General features: G+C 33.8%; 5 protein-coding genes across 13 annotated transcripts in view; 3 read left to right on the forward strand and 2 right to left on the reverse strand.

Annotated features, from left to right (window-relative positions):
* The window catches only part of LOC119073246 (kalirin), a 41,723-nt gene extending 36,359 nt beyond the window's left edge, over nucleotides 1-5,364 (forward strand). For 4 of the 7 annotated variants that reach the window (XM_037178574.1, XM_037178576.1, XM_037178577.1 and 1 more), the window contains 4 exons: nucleotides 1,552-1,645; nucleotides 2,667-3,754; nucleotides 4,245-4,785; nucleotides 5,028-5,364. In XM_037178574.1, coding sequence (XP_037034469.1) covers nucleotides 1,552-1,645; nucleotides 2,667-3,754; nucleotides 4,245-4,785; nucleotides 5,028-5,117 — 1,813 coding nt within the window. In that variant the 3' untranslated portion in view covers nucleotides 5,118-5,364. Of the gene's footprint in view, nucleotides 1-1,551; nucleotides 1,646-2,666; nucleotides 3,755-4,244; nucleotides 4,786-5,027 lie in introns of those variants that run through there. The other 3 variants (XM_037178575.1, XM_037178579.1, XM_037178580.1) reach the window with 3 other exon arrangements.
* On the reverse strand, nucleotides 1-11,635 carry LOC119073289 (sorting nexin-12-like). The gene is made up of 2 exons (XM_037178675.1): nucleotides 10,809-11,635; nucleotides 1-15 (listed from the first exon to the last, which is right to left on the reverse strand). The coding sequence occupies exon 1, from the start codon at nucleotides 11,476-11,478 to the stop codon at nucleotides 10,987-10,989; it is 492 nt and encodes a 163-aa protein (XP_037034570.1). The 5' UTR covers nucleotides 11,479-11,635; the 3' UTR covers nucleotides 1-15; nucleotides 10,809-10,986.
* Nucleotides 7,450-7,866, forward strand: LOC119073294 (PI-actitoxin-Afv2b-like). The gene is made up of 2 exons (XM_037178679.1): nucleotides 7,450-7,598; nucleotides 7,665-7,866. The coding sequence occupies exons 1-2, from the start codon at nucleotides 7,508-7,510 to the stop codon at nucleotides 7,832-7,834; spliced, it is 261 nt and encodes an 86-aa protein (XP_037034574.1). The 5' UTR covers nucleotides 7,450-7,507; the 3' UTR covers nucleotides 7,835-7,866.
* The window catches only part of LOC119073249, a 23,667-nt gene continuing 18,256 nt past the window's right edge, over nucleotides 9,639-15,049 (forward strand). Inside the window, exon 1 of one of the 2 annotated variants that reach the window (XM_037178598.1) lies at nucleotides 9,639-10,107. In XM_037178598.1, the coding sequence (XP_037034493.1) occupies nucleotides 10,077-10,107 (31 nt within the window). In that variant the 5' untranslated portion in view covers nucleotides 9,639-10,076. Of the gene's footprint in view, nucleotides 10,108-12,862; nucleotides 12,888-15,049 lie in introns of those variants that run through there. The other variant, XM_037178599.1, reaches the window with a different exon arrangement.
* The window catches only part of LOC119073278 (TBC1 domain family member whacked), a 3,573-nt gene continuing 1,922 nt past the window's right edge, over nucleotides 13,399-15,049 (reverse strand). For both annotated transcript variants that reach the window (XM_037178660.1, XM_037178661.1), the window contains exons 2-4: nucleotides 14,377-14,863; nucleotides 14,213-14,310; nucleotides 13,399-14,150 (exon numbers count right to left, since the gene is read on the reverse strand). In XM_037178660.1, coding sequence (XP_037034555.1) covers nucleotides 13,667-14,150; nucleotides 14,213-14,310; nucleotides 14,377-14,859 — 1,065 coding nt within the window. In that variant the 5' untranslated portion in view covers nucleotides 14,860-14,863 and the 3' untranslated portion in view covers nucleotides 13,399-13,666. The remainder of the gene's footprint in view (nucleotides 14,151-14,212; nucleotides 14,311-14,376; nucleotides 14,864-15,049) is intronic.

A 15,049-nucleotide genomic window follows, 5' to 3' on the forward strand; every position in this document is an offset into this window, starting at 1 on the left:
AAAATTAAAATTTCACTTTGATTCAATTCCCTGGTTCATTTTGAAAATCCTTATTGTTATAAAGAAAATTAGAGCAAATTCCTTTGATATATCACAATAAAAGTGTAATAATTAAGCAAATAAAAAAAGAAAGAAAAATTATTTTTGATTAACTAAAAGACCAATTAGTTTACGCGAATATTTAAAACAAAAACAAACAAAAAAAAATCGTAACACACATTATATTGTCACAAGAACCAAGATGATAACAGAAAGAAATATTATTTTTTGATTATTCGAAGCTAATTTAAAAAGAAATAATAAGAGGTGAAAAATATGGAAAGTGGAAATGAAAATCAATAAGAAGAACATATTTTGCATAATGTACAAACACATAATTTATTAATAGAGGATACCATGTAAGGGTTAAGCAAAATGAAGAGAGAAAAACAAAACAAATAATAAACTATATGCTTTGATGTTATAAACTAAAAAAAAGAAGAAAAACTGTAAATAGCAAAATAATAAAAAAAATAATTTAAAATAAAAATGAAGACAAAAAGTGTATATTAATAAAAAAGTATAAACAGAGAAAACTGATTAAAAGAAAATAACATAAATTATAAATCGTTTAGATTATTCACCGGGCGGCTATATTGACTTCACTAACCGCATGATTGATTTCCCACTTATACCTTTGAGCTATTACTAACCCTGGGTTCTTAAGGAACAGATTATGACACTGAGTCAGTAGGCATTTTTGGGAATTTTAATTCCGTAAATTTCGAAAAAATTTGAAAAAGTTCCGAAAAATTTCTAAAAACATTTTTCCAGATTTTTTTTGGAACTTTTCAGAATTTTCGGAAATAAAATTAACAAAAACTGGCGCTGCTTTGAGTTGATCACGAAGGCGGAGACAGACAAAATTTTCTGGTGGATAATCTATCGACTTAGATTAGGACGTTCTGTATACTAAAAATGGTGTATAGAAAAGATCCACTGAACCGTTTAAATTTTGCTGTCAGTCGTCTTCGTGAGTGTATGAACTTATTCTTTCCTAACCAAAATATTAACTGCATTGACTAACAAATTGATGGATGAATAAACGATCTTTGCTTAAATTGAACTGTCAGACATTCATGAAAAACTTGTGACAGATGTTTCATGCCACTCAAGTTATATATTGAGTGATCAAATATTTAGAAAATCTAAAAATCCTCCTCAAGTAGTTGGAATCTTTCGATTCTTAACAATCTCATTCTTACTTTAAACAGACAGCGGCAAATATTTCTTCAGTAATCGAGTCTAGTACTTTTTTTTAACTCAACAAAAAGAAGTAACAGATTTGAAATGTCTTTACGCCAAACGCTTACCGTTTTTGAAAGTTTTTTTTTTGTTTGGAATAGGATTCACTTACTAATTTCCAAACATTTTGATTTTGGTTTCAGTTCAATGTAAATTTAGTTTATTTCATTTACCGTTTTTACGTTCGCTTTTTATGTTTAATTTTTCTTATTCATATCCCTTTTATGTTATTATTTTGCTTTTAATTTTATTTTTCTTATGATTTAGTAGTTCACAATTTGGCCCTCCAAATCTACGAAAACAAATGTCTGACACCGGCAGAATGACATCCACCAATGACAATCAACCGTTTGTGCACAAGGTAAGACCATCTAGTCATCACTAGTAGTAAAAGCAACAACAAAACTATTGACTAAAAACAATCCAACTAAACCAATATTATTATACAGATTTAATGTAAATGACACACATTTAACATATTTAGTAACTAAAGAGAATGAAATAAATCGATTTTAACAAAGAACTAAAAACAATGGTGTTGCATGGCTTTGTTTCCGATTTCGTATTAATTATTAAGGAAGAGGGCAAAAAGTAAAGTACGAGTGAAGGACAGAAAAAAGCTTACACTTTGGGTATGTTGTACAAAAATACTTTTGAATGAGCATGATGTACGATCTTTACGCGATTGAATCAGTTTCACTTCGAGTGTTCTTATTCGGATTCAGTAATGTTCATGAGATTTCATTTAAAGTTACTTGCGTTCTTAATTTAACGATCTTAAACTAAATTTTACAGGAGACGAATGCTTCATCTTAGAAGTTTCGGTTTTAAATTGCAACAAAAATTCGAAAGAGAAAAATTAATTCGACACTTAGAAGGTTACAAGTGTTTAATCTAGAATTTCGACTTTTTAGCTGTATCTCTACGAACCTCTTCATCATTTGCTTCGCTTACTATAATTTAAAAAAAAATGTCCTCATTCTTTAATCCACCGAATGGTAATACTTCGTGACTATTTTCTCGGACTTATTTGCTGTGTTAAACTTAAGAAATACTGCTGCAAAGTTGAAACTTTGCAGATGATAACAACTATTGTAAGACAATCGTAGATAATGATAATAGGCTCTTCTAGCTTGTAGTTGGGCGATGTTGTACGACCCGTCTAGTTTAACTGAAATGCTTTCGGCTTAAGGTTTTGAACGCTATCATTATAACGCTCAATAGAATTTGGCATGGATATTGTCTATTACAAAAGCTGTGGTATGAAGTATTCAATATAACAGTAGTTGGAGTAAATACTTTGAATGCTATGCAATGGTTACAGTTCTCAAAACTTTCACTAAAAGTTTCTCTTTCTCTCGTTAACTGTTAATCGAATGCAGCCGTCCAAACAGAAAGAAAAAGATCGTCTAATCACCAATGACACATCACCGTCACCTCAATCCGAAAAGAAATCTTTGTGGAATTTCAGCATAGCAAAGCTGTCGCCCCGACGATCAGTTGACTGTTCCAATTTCGATAAATTCAATTCGAAAAATCAAACAGCTTTCGACTATATAAATCTACCAAATCAACTGCAAAATACTCAGCTCAACGCCGACAATAAATCAATGAATTCATCGTTTCACCAACCACATTCACAATCACCAGAAATTGTATCACGATCACAAGATTGTTTAGTTGAGACTGGCGCTACAGCGATGCTAAGCTGCCACATTCGCAATCATGAAAATTCTAAAATAACGTGGAGAAAAACCGAACCGAACCCATGTCAAATAAGTCAATCGAATAAATTTAATTTCAACTTAGCTAACAATGGCGAAGCTAAGCTGATCATCACGGATTTAACAGCTGGCGATAGTGGATTGTATGTGTGTGCAGTATCGAATCGCTTTGGAACCACGCAGTGCACTATAGGATTGACGGTTTTATCTCAAATCGAATGTTTGAGCGAGTCAAATATTGAAATTTTAAGTCCATCTTCGGTCAGACTAAATTGGGAAAGTTCGACGAGTTATTTTGTTGAATACTGTCGATTGGGAAGTATGGTCTGGATGAAAGCAGATGAAAATCCAGTAAAATCAATGGTAGTTGTTCATGCACTATCACCTGGTGAAACATATACATTTCGATTAACCTGCGTGAACAGCAACGCTGTGAGTTTACCGAGCCCGTCAGTTGTAATGCCGGCAAATGAGACTAACTTATGGCAACAACAGCAATTCTCTAGCCGATATTTTAGCGTGTCCGAATTGGGTAGAGGTCGGTTTTCGGTGGTACGGCTAGCAAAAGATAGTGTCACCGGCCATTTCGTTGCTATGAAGCAAATACCTCGTCGAAAACAAGGTTTTGCTATTACGAAAGAAGAATATAGACTGATGGCTTCGACACAACACATAAATACGGTGCGCGGTCTTGCACTATTTGAAAATGCACCTCGTATAGGAATTGATACGGTCATCATGGAATAGTGAGTATTACCTGTTTTGCTATTGTTGTTGTTTGTGCGTTTGATATTGCATCAGTTTTAATGAATGAGAAGCATGATCTGAGCTTCATGTGATATGATATATCCAGATCGATCCTATTTTTCGCACAATACACAACACGTTATAGTGTTTTTTTGAACAATACAAGTAAGACATGAAAACCATTCGCAGCTTCAAGTTGATATATTTCTTTACTCAAATAGTGTATACTGTATGAGAAATTGAGATCATCGACTCAGTTTATGATGCGGTGATCCTCAGACAATTTTTCCAAAAATGTCTGATACTTAATAACTGATTTTCAAGAGTCAAGTTGCAAAGTCGTTCTTTTTGATAGACGAAAATATCGCTGACTGTTAAGATTATATTCTAAAAACTCAAAATTCCAATACTTTTGCACTATCATTACCAATACCCGACCCGAACTTGTCAACATTTCACGGAAATAACGTTTATTTTTTTCACCAACAGCATTCAAGGTCCAACGCTTTTCGCTTACATTTGCCAAAGTGACAGCTATTCCGAGTGGACCGTCCTAACGTATATGATGCAATTAGCATCAGCTTTAAGCTGTCTACACAGCAACAAAGTCGCTCATCTCGACATCAAACCGGAAAATGTTTTAATCAGTTTAACAGCAACATCAACACCAACACTCAAATTAATCGATTTCGGCGATGCCGTACGCAAAAATCAATCAATCGTGCTGCCACCATCGAATCTAGAATTTGCTGCACCAGAAATGGTGCTAGGACAACCGCTAAGCGAATATACGGACAGTTGGAGCTTCGGTGTACTTCTGTATGTGTTCCTGAGCGGTGTGTCGCCGTTTTTAGACGATTCCATCGAAGAAACTACCTCCAATATTTTAAAGTGTGACTTTTCATTTCCCGGAGAATACTTCAGTGATATATCGAACGATGCAAAGAATCTATTGACCAGATTGCTTGTTTTAGAATCAAGTAGCAGAGCTACAATGACAGAGTGCCAACAATCGTCGTGGTTTGTACAGGTGAGTTTTATCAAAGCGTGTAGAATAGTGTTGAATTTCTTAATATTTTTGTAACTTGGATCCATATCTTAAATACACAGGAGATAATTGAGACGTTTTTCGTACAAACGTCATATGACGTTTGATCAAGATTAAGACGTATTATTGTCGCAATGAAATTTTGAAATCGTGTGAAAAAATGCACCGAAAATCTAGCGACGCAATGAATTTGTAGAGCTCACCCAGTAATCTTTGTTTTACAGGAACCGCAACGAAAATCGATACCAAAAACCAAATTGGAATACTTTAATGAACGGCGAATGAGGAATTCAGTCACAATATTGCATAAGTAAGTTGCATTAAGTTACCTTTTCCGAGATTACGAAATTTATTTTTCTTGTCCTAAAAATTTTATATTCCAACTTGTACATATTTTTGACTGTTGTTTTAAAATGTTGTCTTATGCGATGGAAAATTTAAGAGAAATTTCAGTTTAAAATATCATTTATCAAATTAATTAATATTCGACTATTTTTAGTTATTTAATTGAATTTCATTTAATTATTTATTTTACATTGTAATTAGATTTTCGGATAAAAAAAAGAACTTGAAATAAAAAAAAAATATGCGACAGATATTAGGAGTTTTCTTATAAATACCACTCATACATTTTACGAGAGAATAGTCACTCATTCAGTAGCAACACCAATACAGTGTCACATATTTTTGGTTCTCGTCATCAAGTAATTTTAGAAGATGGCCTCACAAGTTTATTACAAACTATCCATTTCCCAGACAATTCGTGAGGGAAGTGGATAGATTGGAGGAAATTTGAGGTAAGTAAAGAAAAATATTATTAGCGCCAAAAAAAGGCAAATATGTCAAAAATATCCTCAAATTTCATCAGATTTTACAGAGGGCTTGTTTTAAAGATCTTGTCAGGAAATGCGAAAATTTACAGCGTGATGCGTTTAGTGCAAACAGGGACAGGTTCTTTTTTGTCAGTGAAAGTCTACATAAGACAATCAAATATAGCTCTGGTATAAGAATAGTCTTTGAATACTTCACATTCTTCTTGATAGCAGAGGAGCAACACATGCACATAAAATATTTTTCAAGTTCACCTAAACTGGAGATTCTTCAGTACACTTCATGTAAAAGGAATTGTTAAAAAGTTGGTTTTCTTGATCCTTAACTGCAGGTCACATAGTGGAACCGAAACCGGAAAAAACTGCATTTTGCGGGAATAAACGGAGGGTACTGGTGATCGAATGTCATTGGTATTTTTTTCTGAGTGTAGACAAATGATGCAAGGGGGTCAATCACGAACTGAACTGGTATTCTATGCGTTGCTGGAGTATCATCTTGATATGATTCCATTCTTTGAGATTTTATATAATGCGGTCAATTAGTGTGTCACTAGAAAGCTGTTTTCAATACCTTTCAAACGAACTACGGTTACTACGGGTCTAAGAAAAATCCAAGAATTATACTTTTTCAACGAAAAAATTTGCAAGAACCATCGACATCTTCCATTTTGGCAATGCAGTTTTTTCGGACTTTGGCCCCGTAAAAAATGATTTGGATTGAAATAGCTTGAAACACGGCAGAGTAAAATAAACCTAACTTTAACTTTTTTCTGTCGTGCTTGAAATTATGAAACTATAACTAATAATTGTTCTTACATGTATAAAGTTGTAACATTTCTTACAAGAGAAGACGATTTTTTTGTTTTGCCCAAGATCGTCCGGATCATAAATAACAATTTATTTAAGTATTTAGATAGACTGTTACCGTAGGATTAACTCATTCTAAAATTTAAAATTGAAAACAAAATTTTTGTTTGCAAACATCTATTTACCATTCAGTTTACACCTCGGATTCAGACGTACTCGAATTTAGTTAAATTGCATACGTATAGCAAATATTCATGACATAATGCACACTTAGCTAAGCACGAGTCGTGAATACAGAGAAGGCAGGTGCCATCTCTCAGATCACGCTTTAAACCCGCACTTCTTGCGATCGGATCATCGTTTTCTGATACAAGCCGATGAAGGTAAGTTTTATACAATTTATTTTCGAATCAGAAATACCAGTAGAGTAACTTGTAGAAAAACAGAAATTCTAGTAAAATTTTAGTAATTCATAAAATTGTAACGTTTGTTAATTACTATGCGTAGAGTAAAAGCTTCCATTCGTTATCTACAGGCGTAGATTACGTATGAGTAATAAGCAATAAGCATCTATCTGTTTATCTGACAGATTGTTGTGTTGTGGAATGACCATGGCCAATTTCCTTTGTAAATCAATTTCCCAATAATAGGCCCTGAGAATGACTCAAGTGATACTATTTATCATGCGGTTATTTCCAAAGAAAAAATAAAGAAAAAATAAATAAATATTTGAGCAATACTTTCATTCAAATGGTAGATAAGAAACATGTTTCCCAACTACCAGAATCGCAATGCAATAGAACATTTTCAATGAACAGAAAAATAGTTCACTGAATTGAGTATTGGCTTATCATTCAAATACAGACAAACACTTCTTCACTTCATTCTTAAATCCCACTCTGCAATATTTTTATTTATTCTTTATATTATCTCGAACAGAAACTCGATTACAGTGACCATTTCCCATATCATTCTTTTGAGATTTGCATAAAAAGGCAAACACGTTAGCTACGCATCATCAGATTCTTATAAGTTTTCTTGTAGATCGGAAGACGTGTGTGGTAATAATGAAAAATTTATTGTTCGTTTTGTTAATTATTGCTGCTGTTGTCAGTATTTCCTTATGTCAGGATGCTGATGATCTGCCACAGGACCCAGGTTAGTTGCATAGATTCACTGAATTATTCCATCGGACACTTTTTAAAGTAAATAACTTTTGTGCAGCTCGTTGTGCTGAGAAACCAATTCTTCAAAGTTTATGTCGAGCTAGAAAACCACGATTCTACTACAAGACTGAAACGAATGAGTGTTTAGATTTCTTCTACGGTGGATGTGGTGCTAATGGCAACATTTTTAAGACTCGTGAAGATTGTGAAAAACTTTGTAAGAAATAATTAATTGGTAAACATTAAAACGTTGATGGAAATTTTGATTTTAAATTAATCTGAAGAACGGATTGTGTTTAGTTCACGAAATAACATTCTATGAACCAAAAGTATCTAACCGGTTCCTTGATTCAGTGAAATATTGTACTCGACTCCTGAGGTCTTCCAGCATACATAAAGTGGTAACACAACCTCATTAAATTAAAAATGCAGACATGAATCGAAACGTATTATAACAAATTAGTAGGTTTCCTTATCTTTGTCTGAATTTTTATCTGCATTTGATTAACCTGTTAGAAACGACAATCGCATCGCCGTATATAATGATTAAATCTGTTACTACGAAGTGTGTTTGACACAAAATATACCTTTTTCCGTCATTTTAACATAAATTCAATTATTAAACCCATCTATGTTGTAACCGTAGATCATTGATGTCGATTTTTCGAATTTTGGGCGATAACTCATTTAGTGACCAGGTAAGTAACTAAATAATTGTTTTAAAGAACATCGCATACGGTAAGTAAAGTAGAGGAGAGTGATCATAGGTTACATCAAAACATCGCATTACATATCTACGGCTAATTCTCGATTCTAGGAAAGCAAACAGCCTCAATACAAACAACACAAACCCTACGAAACAACGGTCAAAACAAAATGTTCTAAATCAACTCGACCACTCGAAGAGTATGTGTTGTTTGTATTTACGTAGAAAGGTCTCTTGAATCGAAATTGTATTGCATTTAAAGACCTAATGTGTTTTGTAGGGCTTGATGATTATAAATCAAAGCGAACCTACATACTTAAGGAGAAATTTAAGTGAAAAAGTTTACAATCCTTTTAATTGATGTGAAGTTTTTATAGCTCTAGTTGGCTATAAATCCATAATCCTTAATTAAGGAAGCAAGGTCCCACGGACTGCACGTGCATTCTTTCAAAAAATTTAGATTTTTTTTCTTGTAAAAAGACTTGCGTCACAGCTGCTGTGCTAGTTCTTTGTTTGTAGAACCTTCGTGCGAAAGACTAAGATTTAGGCCTTAAACTTATAAGAATTCTTGAAAAAAGGAAGATACAGCAATAATAGTTTTTCCTGTTCAGACTTTGAAGATTCAACGCGACTTGCAATAAATTGCGGAAAAAAAGCAATAAAAACTTGTCATGAGTTTTCCTAGTGCACCAAGTGAAAACCAGTTGAGGTGGGTAGACACATAATAATTTAAAATAAATTTACACAAAAATAAAATAAATTCAAAAGTATAGAGAGGAAGAAAGAGAAGAGGAGTGATGATGATGCGATTGTTATGTTTCTTTTTGTTGATGTCGCTGAAAATAGTTTCTGCTGACCATAACATATTCTATAAAACCACGAAAGAAAATGCGTTATAATTAGAATTAAAGATATGAAGAACTATACAGCAGCAACAGAGATGTCGATACAAATGCCGAATCGAAAAGTTATGATAAATTAGATTCGTTCACTTGCTGCAAAGCAATAGTTTTTAGATCACAGAGGTTTTCTGAATGGCTTCTCGACGATTTCATGACTTCTCAATTCTTTACTGAGCCCGCCTCAGTTTAGTATATACCCAGAGCTTTTTATTAGAAAATATTAAAAGACAATAAATTCGGCTTAACGAAGCGCATCTCTGTGCTAGATCCAATTCTTGTTACGAGTACATACATACATGTGAAAAACGGTACAACGAAACTGACACACACGAATCGTTTAAATTTTCCACATGTGAGCGAAGATGAAAATAGCAAACGAAAAATAAAAGAAAAATTGAAATTCAATGTGACGAATCAACGGTTAAGAGATTTTGAAATAAAAAAAAGCTTAAATCAAAGTCAATGTTGTTGTGTTCCATCCGCTGATACGACGGCGCTTCTTGTCCGATTTAATTCGATTCGATGTGGCATACTTGCAGATTTAGTTCGATTGCCACAATGTGTGTAGTTAAATTTTGTTGCTCATGAAATTAAATAATTTCGTTTTTTGTATTTTTTTTTCTCATCTAATCGACGATTAACACTCGACTCAATCATATAAATTAAGATATTGTTGAAATTATATTTGTCATTTGAATCAAAGTGAATTCGGAAATAGAAAATATTTATTCGATTACAAAAAAAAATTATAAATAAATAGTTCAATTCAGTTTCAATGTCCTTAGTGCCGACTAATAAATTAATTTTTTTTTAACAAAAATTATATTTCGAGAAAAAGTGTGGGATTTTCACGAACGTGCGCATGATGGATAATTCTGATGACATACATCTAGGTGAGTTATTTGAAATATAAGTAGTTAAATATTGGCCTATCCAGACTTTAACGGAATTGTTCGAAATCATTTTATATTTAGATCAGCAATAGTTTCACCAATTTAAATATCTATGCAAAATTTGCCGCTGACCATATCCTTGGCATAAAATGCATCTCTTTTTTGAAAATGCGATCAGAATTCAGTGAAGATAAATTTACCAAGATTATTTTCATTGTGTTCTATTTTACGTTAAATAAAAAGAAAACAGAACCGTAGCTAGAACTCACTCTCAAGTTGGACTGGGCCCATTTACCCATTAAATGAAAAATGCAGTCTACCGAAGTAGAGGTGTTAGTTTCTAAGAGTTAAAATTCTGTCTAAATTTAGTCGACACAATGCACAATTTCATGGCAATGCTATCAGATTTAATCGTTCAATCATGTCTCAGGGCCTCAAAGGGAAAGGATGTTATGATTATAAGAATTCTAAGTTCGTCTTTCGTACAATAAAATCGAAAATTAAGTAAAAAATGTTTTAATGAGAAAATTTTCTTTATTTAAATACAATTTTGCTTCTCAATATGAATAATGAGAATTTGTGTGAAACGTACGGCATGACATAAATATTTGAATGTCTGAAATAACCTAATTTAACTCATTAAATATTTTATTAAAAATTGATCGTCGAATCGATCGAATTAACGAGTAACAACATCTGACAAAGTTCATAAGTTATATAATGTTCGCAATTTTCTCAAAAAACTTACACATCAAGCAAAAACAGTTTCATCTTCACTTTAACAATCCATGCAAAAAAAAAAAACTTTAATTTAAATTCAGTAACTCGCTCGCTTTTGTTCCAACCAAAATTTATGAGATAAGTAAACGAAAATACATTTCATGTGTTGCGTATTTTTCCCGGCACATAATTTTTATCAATTGTTGGTTCCTGCAAGAACATGTGTAAGCTTCGTTCATTTTGCGCCAGCGGATGACCGGCAATTTTGTTGATGAAACTTTCCAATCCCTTTCGTCTTTCTTCGATGAAACTTTCATCAAACAGGCCGTCGTCATTGCGGAACGGAATCTGCCGTTTCCATGCCTTCGACGGCAGTGACGGTACAACAATTTTGCTATCTCGTTCCAATTCGTTTCTAAGCCACTCAAAATCACTGAAACGTCTTCGCACCGAACTTTCCTTTACCTTGAACACCGGCAAATTTGTTCGCATTCGGATTTCATAATCGGTGTAGCGTTTCTTGCCCTGGATCACTGTCGTACTCGGATTAACAACATCAATTTCCAGAAAATTAGTTGGTGCATAGGCATCATCCAGTGTTTGCTTGGTCACATTTAACCTCTTCGTAGCTTCTTCTGCTTCTACCATCATTTTTCTTGTCGATTTAAATTAACTTTATACTCGAAACAATACAATTGTTAGAAAACCGAAAATCAGGCTTCTTTTGGAATAGAAATGGTTGCAACCGATTGTATTGCACTAAAAGTTGAAATTTTTGTTTATCAAAAGTGGTTGACGTCTACATGACACCCCGAAATGTAATGTGCTGTCCTCTCTATGAAACATTTTGCTTTCGAAACCGCACTCCCAACAAAAAAAAACATCAAGGCACCAATTACGAATATTGAAGAAAAATACTAGACAGAGAATTTGTAGATAGTTGGTCTTACTTCAGGCATCTATATTACGTAAAGTACGAGTTCAACTCGGATAGAGGCGGAACCAGTTTAATGGGAGGACATTCTGGTTTATTTAGGAAAACCTTCAGGAGAAAAGCGCTTTAGGAATCCAGAAAAAAGAAATTTTTGGGTTCAATTGAATAACCTACTACTTCTACGATAATATGTCTATATCTCGGACTGTTGTGGGTCATTTATTTAAAATAGACATACTGACATATTTATTTACTAATTGAAGAATTCCTGAGAGACTCCTACTTTAATATTCTACTTTTATATGCTGCGCCAGCGTTATTGGGTATGTTAAAAATGTATTATGTCGTTACAAGTTATACAACGTCTATTGTTCAACGTCTATACAGAGCGGAATGTTCGCTCGTGTTTGTTTTTTAAAGATTGTTGTCTTAGCGTGATTGGCTGGGTGTAGTTCAAATTATTCGTTAGATGATTAGAAGAGATGTCATGTTTTCAATGTTTTGTTGACGTTCGATTTTTATCATGAACCATCGACATTTATTGTATATTGTTCTACCCCTTGTATATGAAAATTGCATATTCAGTTTGTGTAAATAGATCTTGACTAAATTTTCTCTTGGCAAAATTTTCTTGAACTTTGTCCCGCACAACATTTTAACTGATCAAACGATACGATAATTTACGTTTTATTAAAGACTACTGTTAGAGAATCATAAAAACCTACAATTTTAGTAATGTTGATATCGCGTCTGAAATACGTAGCATGAATGATTAAAAATGTCTGTTTTTATAATTCTCTCCCTGTTAACAATAGTCGAAATTTATCTGCATTTAGGAACAAACAAAAATTGTGCAGTATGTATCATCGTCGGATAAAATTTATTCGGTTAAAATTCAGCGCATGAGCTTTTAAAGCTCTGCAAAATTATGAATGAAATTTTTCGTTGATAAGAGATTATATCGCACGTAACATTTTTCTTGATTCATTCTAAAAATTCAATTTAATGGTAGTATGTGATTAAAGAAACGTTTCATTACGACAGACTATTAAGATAACAGTGAAAGCTTTAATTTTTGATACATTATACCGGATCAGCAGTATGTTTATAGATGTTATGGTTTTGTGTGAGTATCATTATTGAACGTTGCCAAATTTATAATAGAAGTGCAGTGAACCTATGCACCATAATATATGCTGTTTCTATTGAAAGATTCTTTTTTTAGAGAAAGCATATTGTGGGCATTGCATTTCGCATTATTGGTGTAGATATGTCCAATAGAGCACAAAGTAAAAATGTTTTTCTTCCGTTTGTCACGACTGTGGTAGGATTTATATTTTTTCTCAAAACCCTTGTCAGTCTCCGGTTCTGGTATGAAAATAAATCGTCAGCCGGTTCAGCAGCCTCGCTTCCTGTGTTGGTCTAGGCGGAAACAATTTGGAAATAATTAATTTGGAATAAATACCTCAAACTCATTCTAAAGATTAGGATTAGGAATGTCTCAAAAATTCTGAGATATCGTTTTTAGTCCTATCTCCTATCGTTGAACGATTAAGTCAAAACACCACCACAGAAAATCGATAAAAGAATGCCATTAATCAGGAACTACTTGATTCTCTATAAATGAAACCCTTGACGATGTAGGTTTTGTTTTTTATTGAAAATATTTCTGCTCAGATACAAAGTTATGTAGGTACTTGCTACGAAAGATAGATAGAAATTTTATTGCAATTCAAGACAAAACTTGAAAATTTACAAAATGATATTTACGAATGAAAACATCAACCACTTTGCCACTCACGATCATCGGTGCAAAATTCTAAACTAGAATGGAATTCGATAATAAAGTTTCAGCTGCCTTGCAGCCATAATACAATAGAAATGTTAAATAATTTAAATTGAAATTCACGATAAATGTTTCACATCCTTTAAGCTTTTTGCTTTTCGATATGCGAGCGCCTGACGCTCATGTTCCACCTTGAAATCGTCCACGGTTAAATTTAACCGAACGATGTGATGCATAATGAATTCTTCTTCAAGTATTTTCGGAGACGGTGATCGTAATACTTCGAGTGTTTCACACAGGCCACTGCATGCCCGTCGTACTTTTTGTTGAGCCAAAGTAGCGCCGAGTATGACCAGTGCCACTTTGAACAATATTCGAATGCCTTCACACAAGAAACAATCCCATACACGCAATAGGGTGTCCCACGGTAACGTTCGAGTCATTGCACATAAGAACCAATCTGTCATATATAACAGGGGCTCGACTTTTCGTTTCTGTAAGTGTCGGTATACTGAGGGTGATGTTTTCTTCAGTAAAGCGTTTAACATTGCAGCATCCCGTTGTAGCATCTCCATTCCAGGTGTGTAGTAGTCCATTAAATATCTGTATAAGTCAAAATCGGTTTAACCTTTTCGTGGAAAGTTTCTTTCAGTTTTCCGTCTTACCTATCACAAACCGCAACAAAGCACCAAAATGCCTGCTCAGCAGGCATATGCATTAGCAGAAAAGCAGCTATTGGTGCCTGAGCCTGACAATAGCCCACCTGTTGACACAAAAAATCTTCAGTCTAATTTCATATTCTCTAGACACGTTTCAATTCGATACTAACCTTTGGATTCAGTATTGAATATGCTTTAAGAACATTAAATAGTTCCTTTTGACCCGGCTTTTCTTCGTCTAAAAACATTTCGTGCATTGGAAACTGTCGATGTTGATCCTTGCGTATCTCTTCCATTATTTGTGGATTGCCAGGACTTTTCAACAGTTCTTGGTATCGATTCGGATTGTCCTTGTGTAGTAGATATGCTCCGCATAGGTAGAACCATGCTTTAGGCCGTACAGATTGTGGAATACCTTTGCGACATCGTTCTCGTATCTTTTTATAGTTTTTCGACATATACTCTTGCCAGTTGTCGATCATGTACAACCATTTCTTTTCTCGAGCAATTACCTGCGCACGAGACAAGGGCTCTTTCGGTTTATCAGAAAATTGAAAGCCTCCATAAAATCCATGACGATCGGGGCAGCTTGATACTGCACTAGCGGTTGAATATAATGATACGGTGTCGAGAGCTTGAGGTGAAGCAGCCATTTTTCTGTAACCGAAAATAATTTTCTTCCGTCATAATGCTATTTAAACGACATACATGTGAGAGGTACACATACATTGGAAGATTTAAAAAAATATTTGTAAAGTCAACATTTTGAATAAAAATTAATCGAAAGAGTGTCTGGAACAATTAGAGCTTGTGTCGCATATTTAATTGACTAATTCGTTCGCT

This window comes from Bradysia coprophila, unplaced genomic scaffold (genome assembly GCF_014529535.1).
Source record: "Bradysia coprophila strain Holo2 unplaced genomic scaffold, BU_Bcop_v1 contig_138, whole genome shotgun sequence".
NCBI classification, from domain to species: Eukaryota; Metazoa; Arthropoda; class Insecta; order Diptera; family Sciaridae; genus Bradysia; species Bradysia coprophila.

Excerpts from the sequence above, each read along its gene's own strand:
- LOC119073294 (XM_037178679.1), top strand. The coding sequence starts at position 7,508 with ATGAAAAATTTATTGTTCGTTTTGTTAATTATTGCTGCTGTTGTCAGT. Across the intron at positions 7,599-7,664 it reads TGATCTGCCACAGGACCCAG|CTCGTTGTGCTGAGAAACCA; the intron begins GTTAGTTGCATA and ends ACTTTTGTGCAG.
- LOC119073289 (XM_037178675.1), bottom strand. The coding sequence starts at position 11,478 with ATGATGGTAGAAGCAGAAGAAGCTACGAAGAGGTTAAATGTGACCAAG.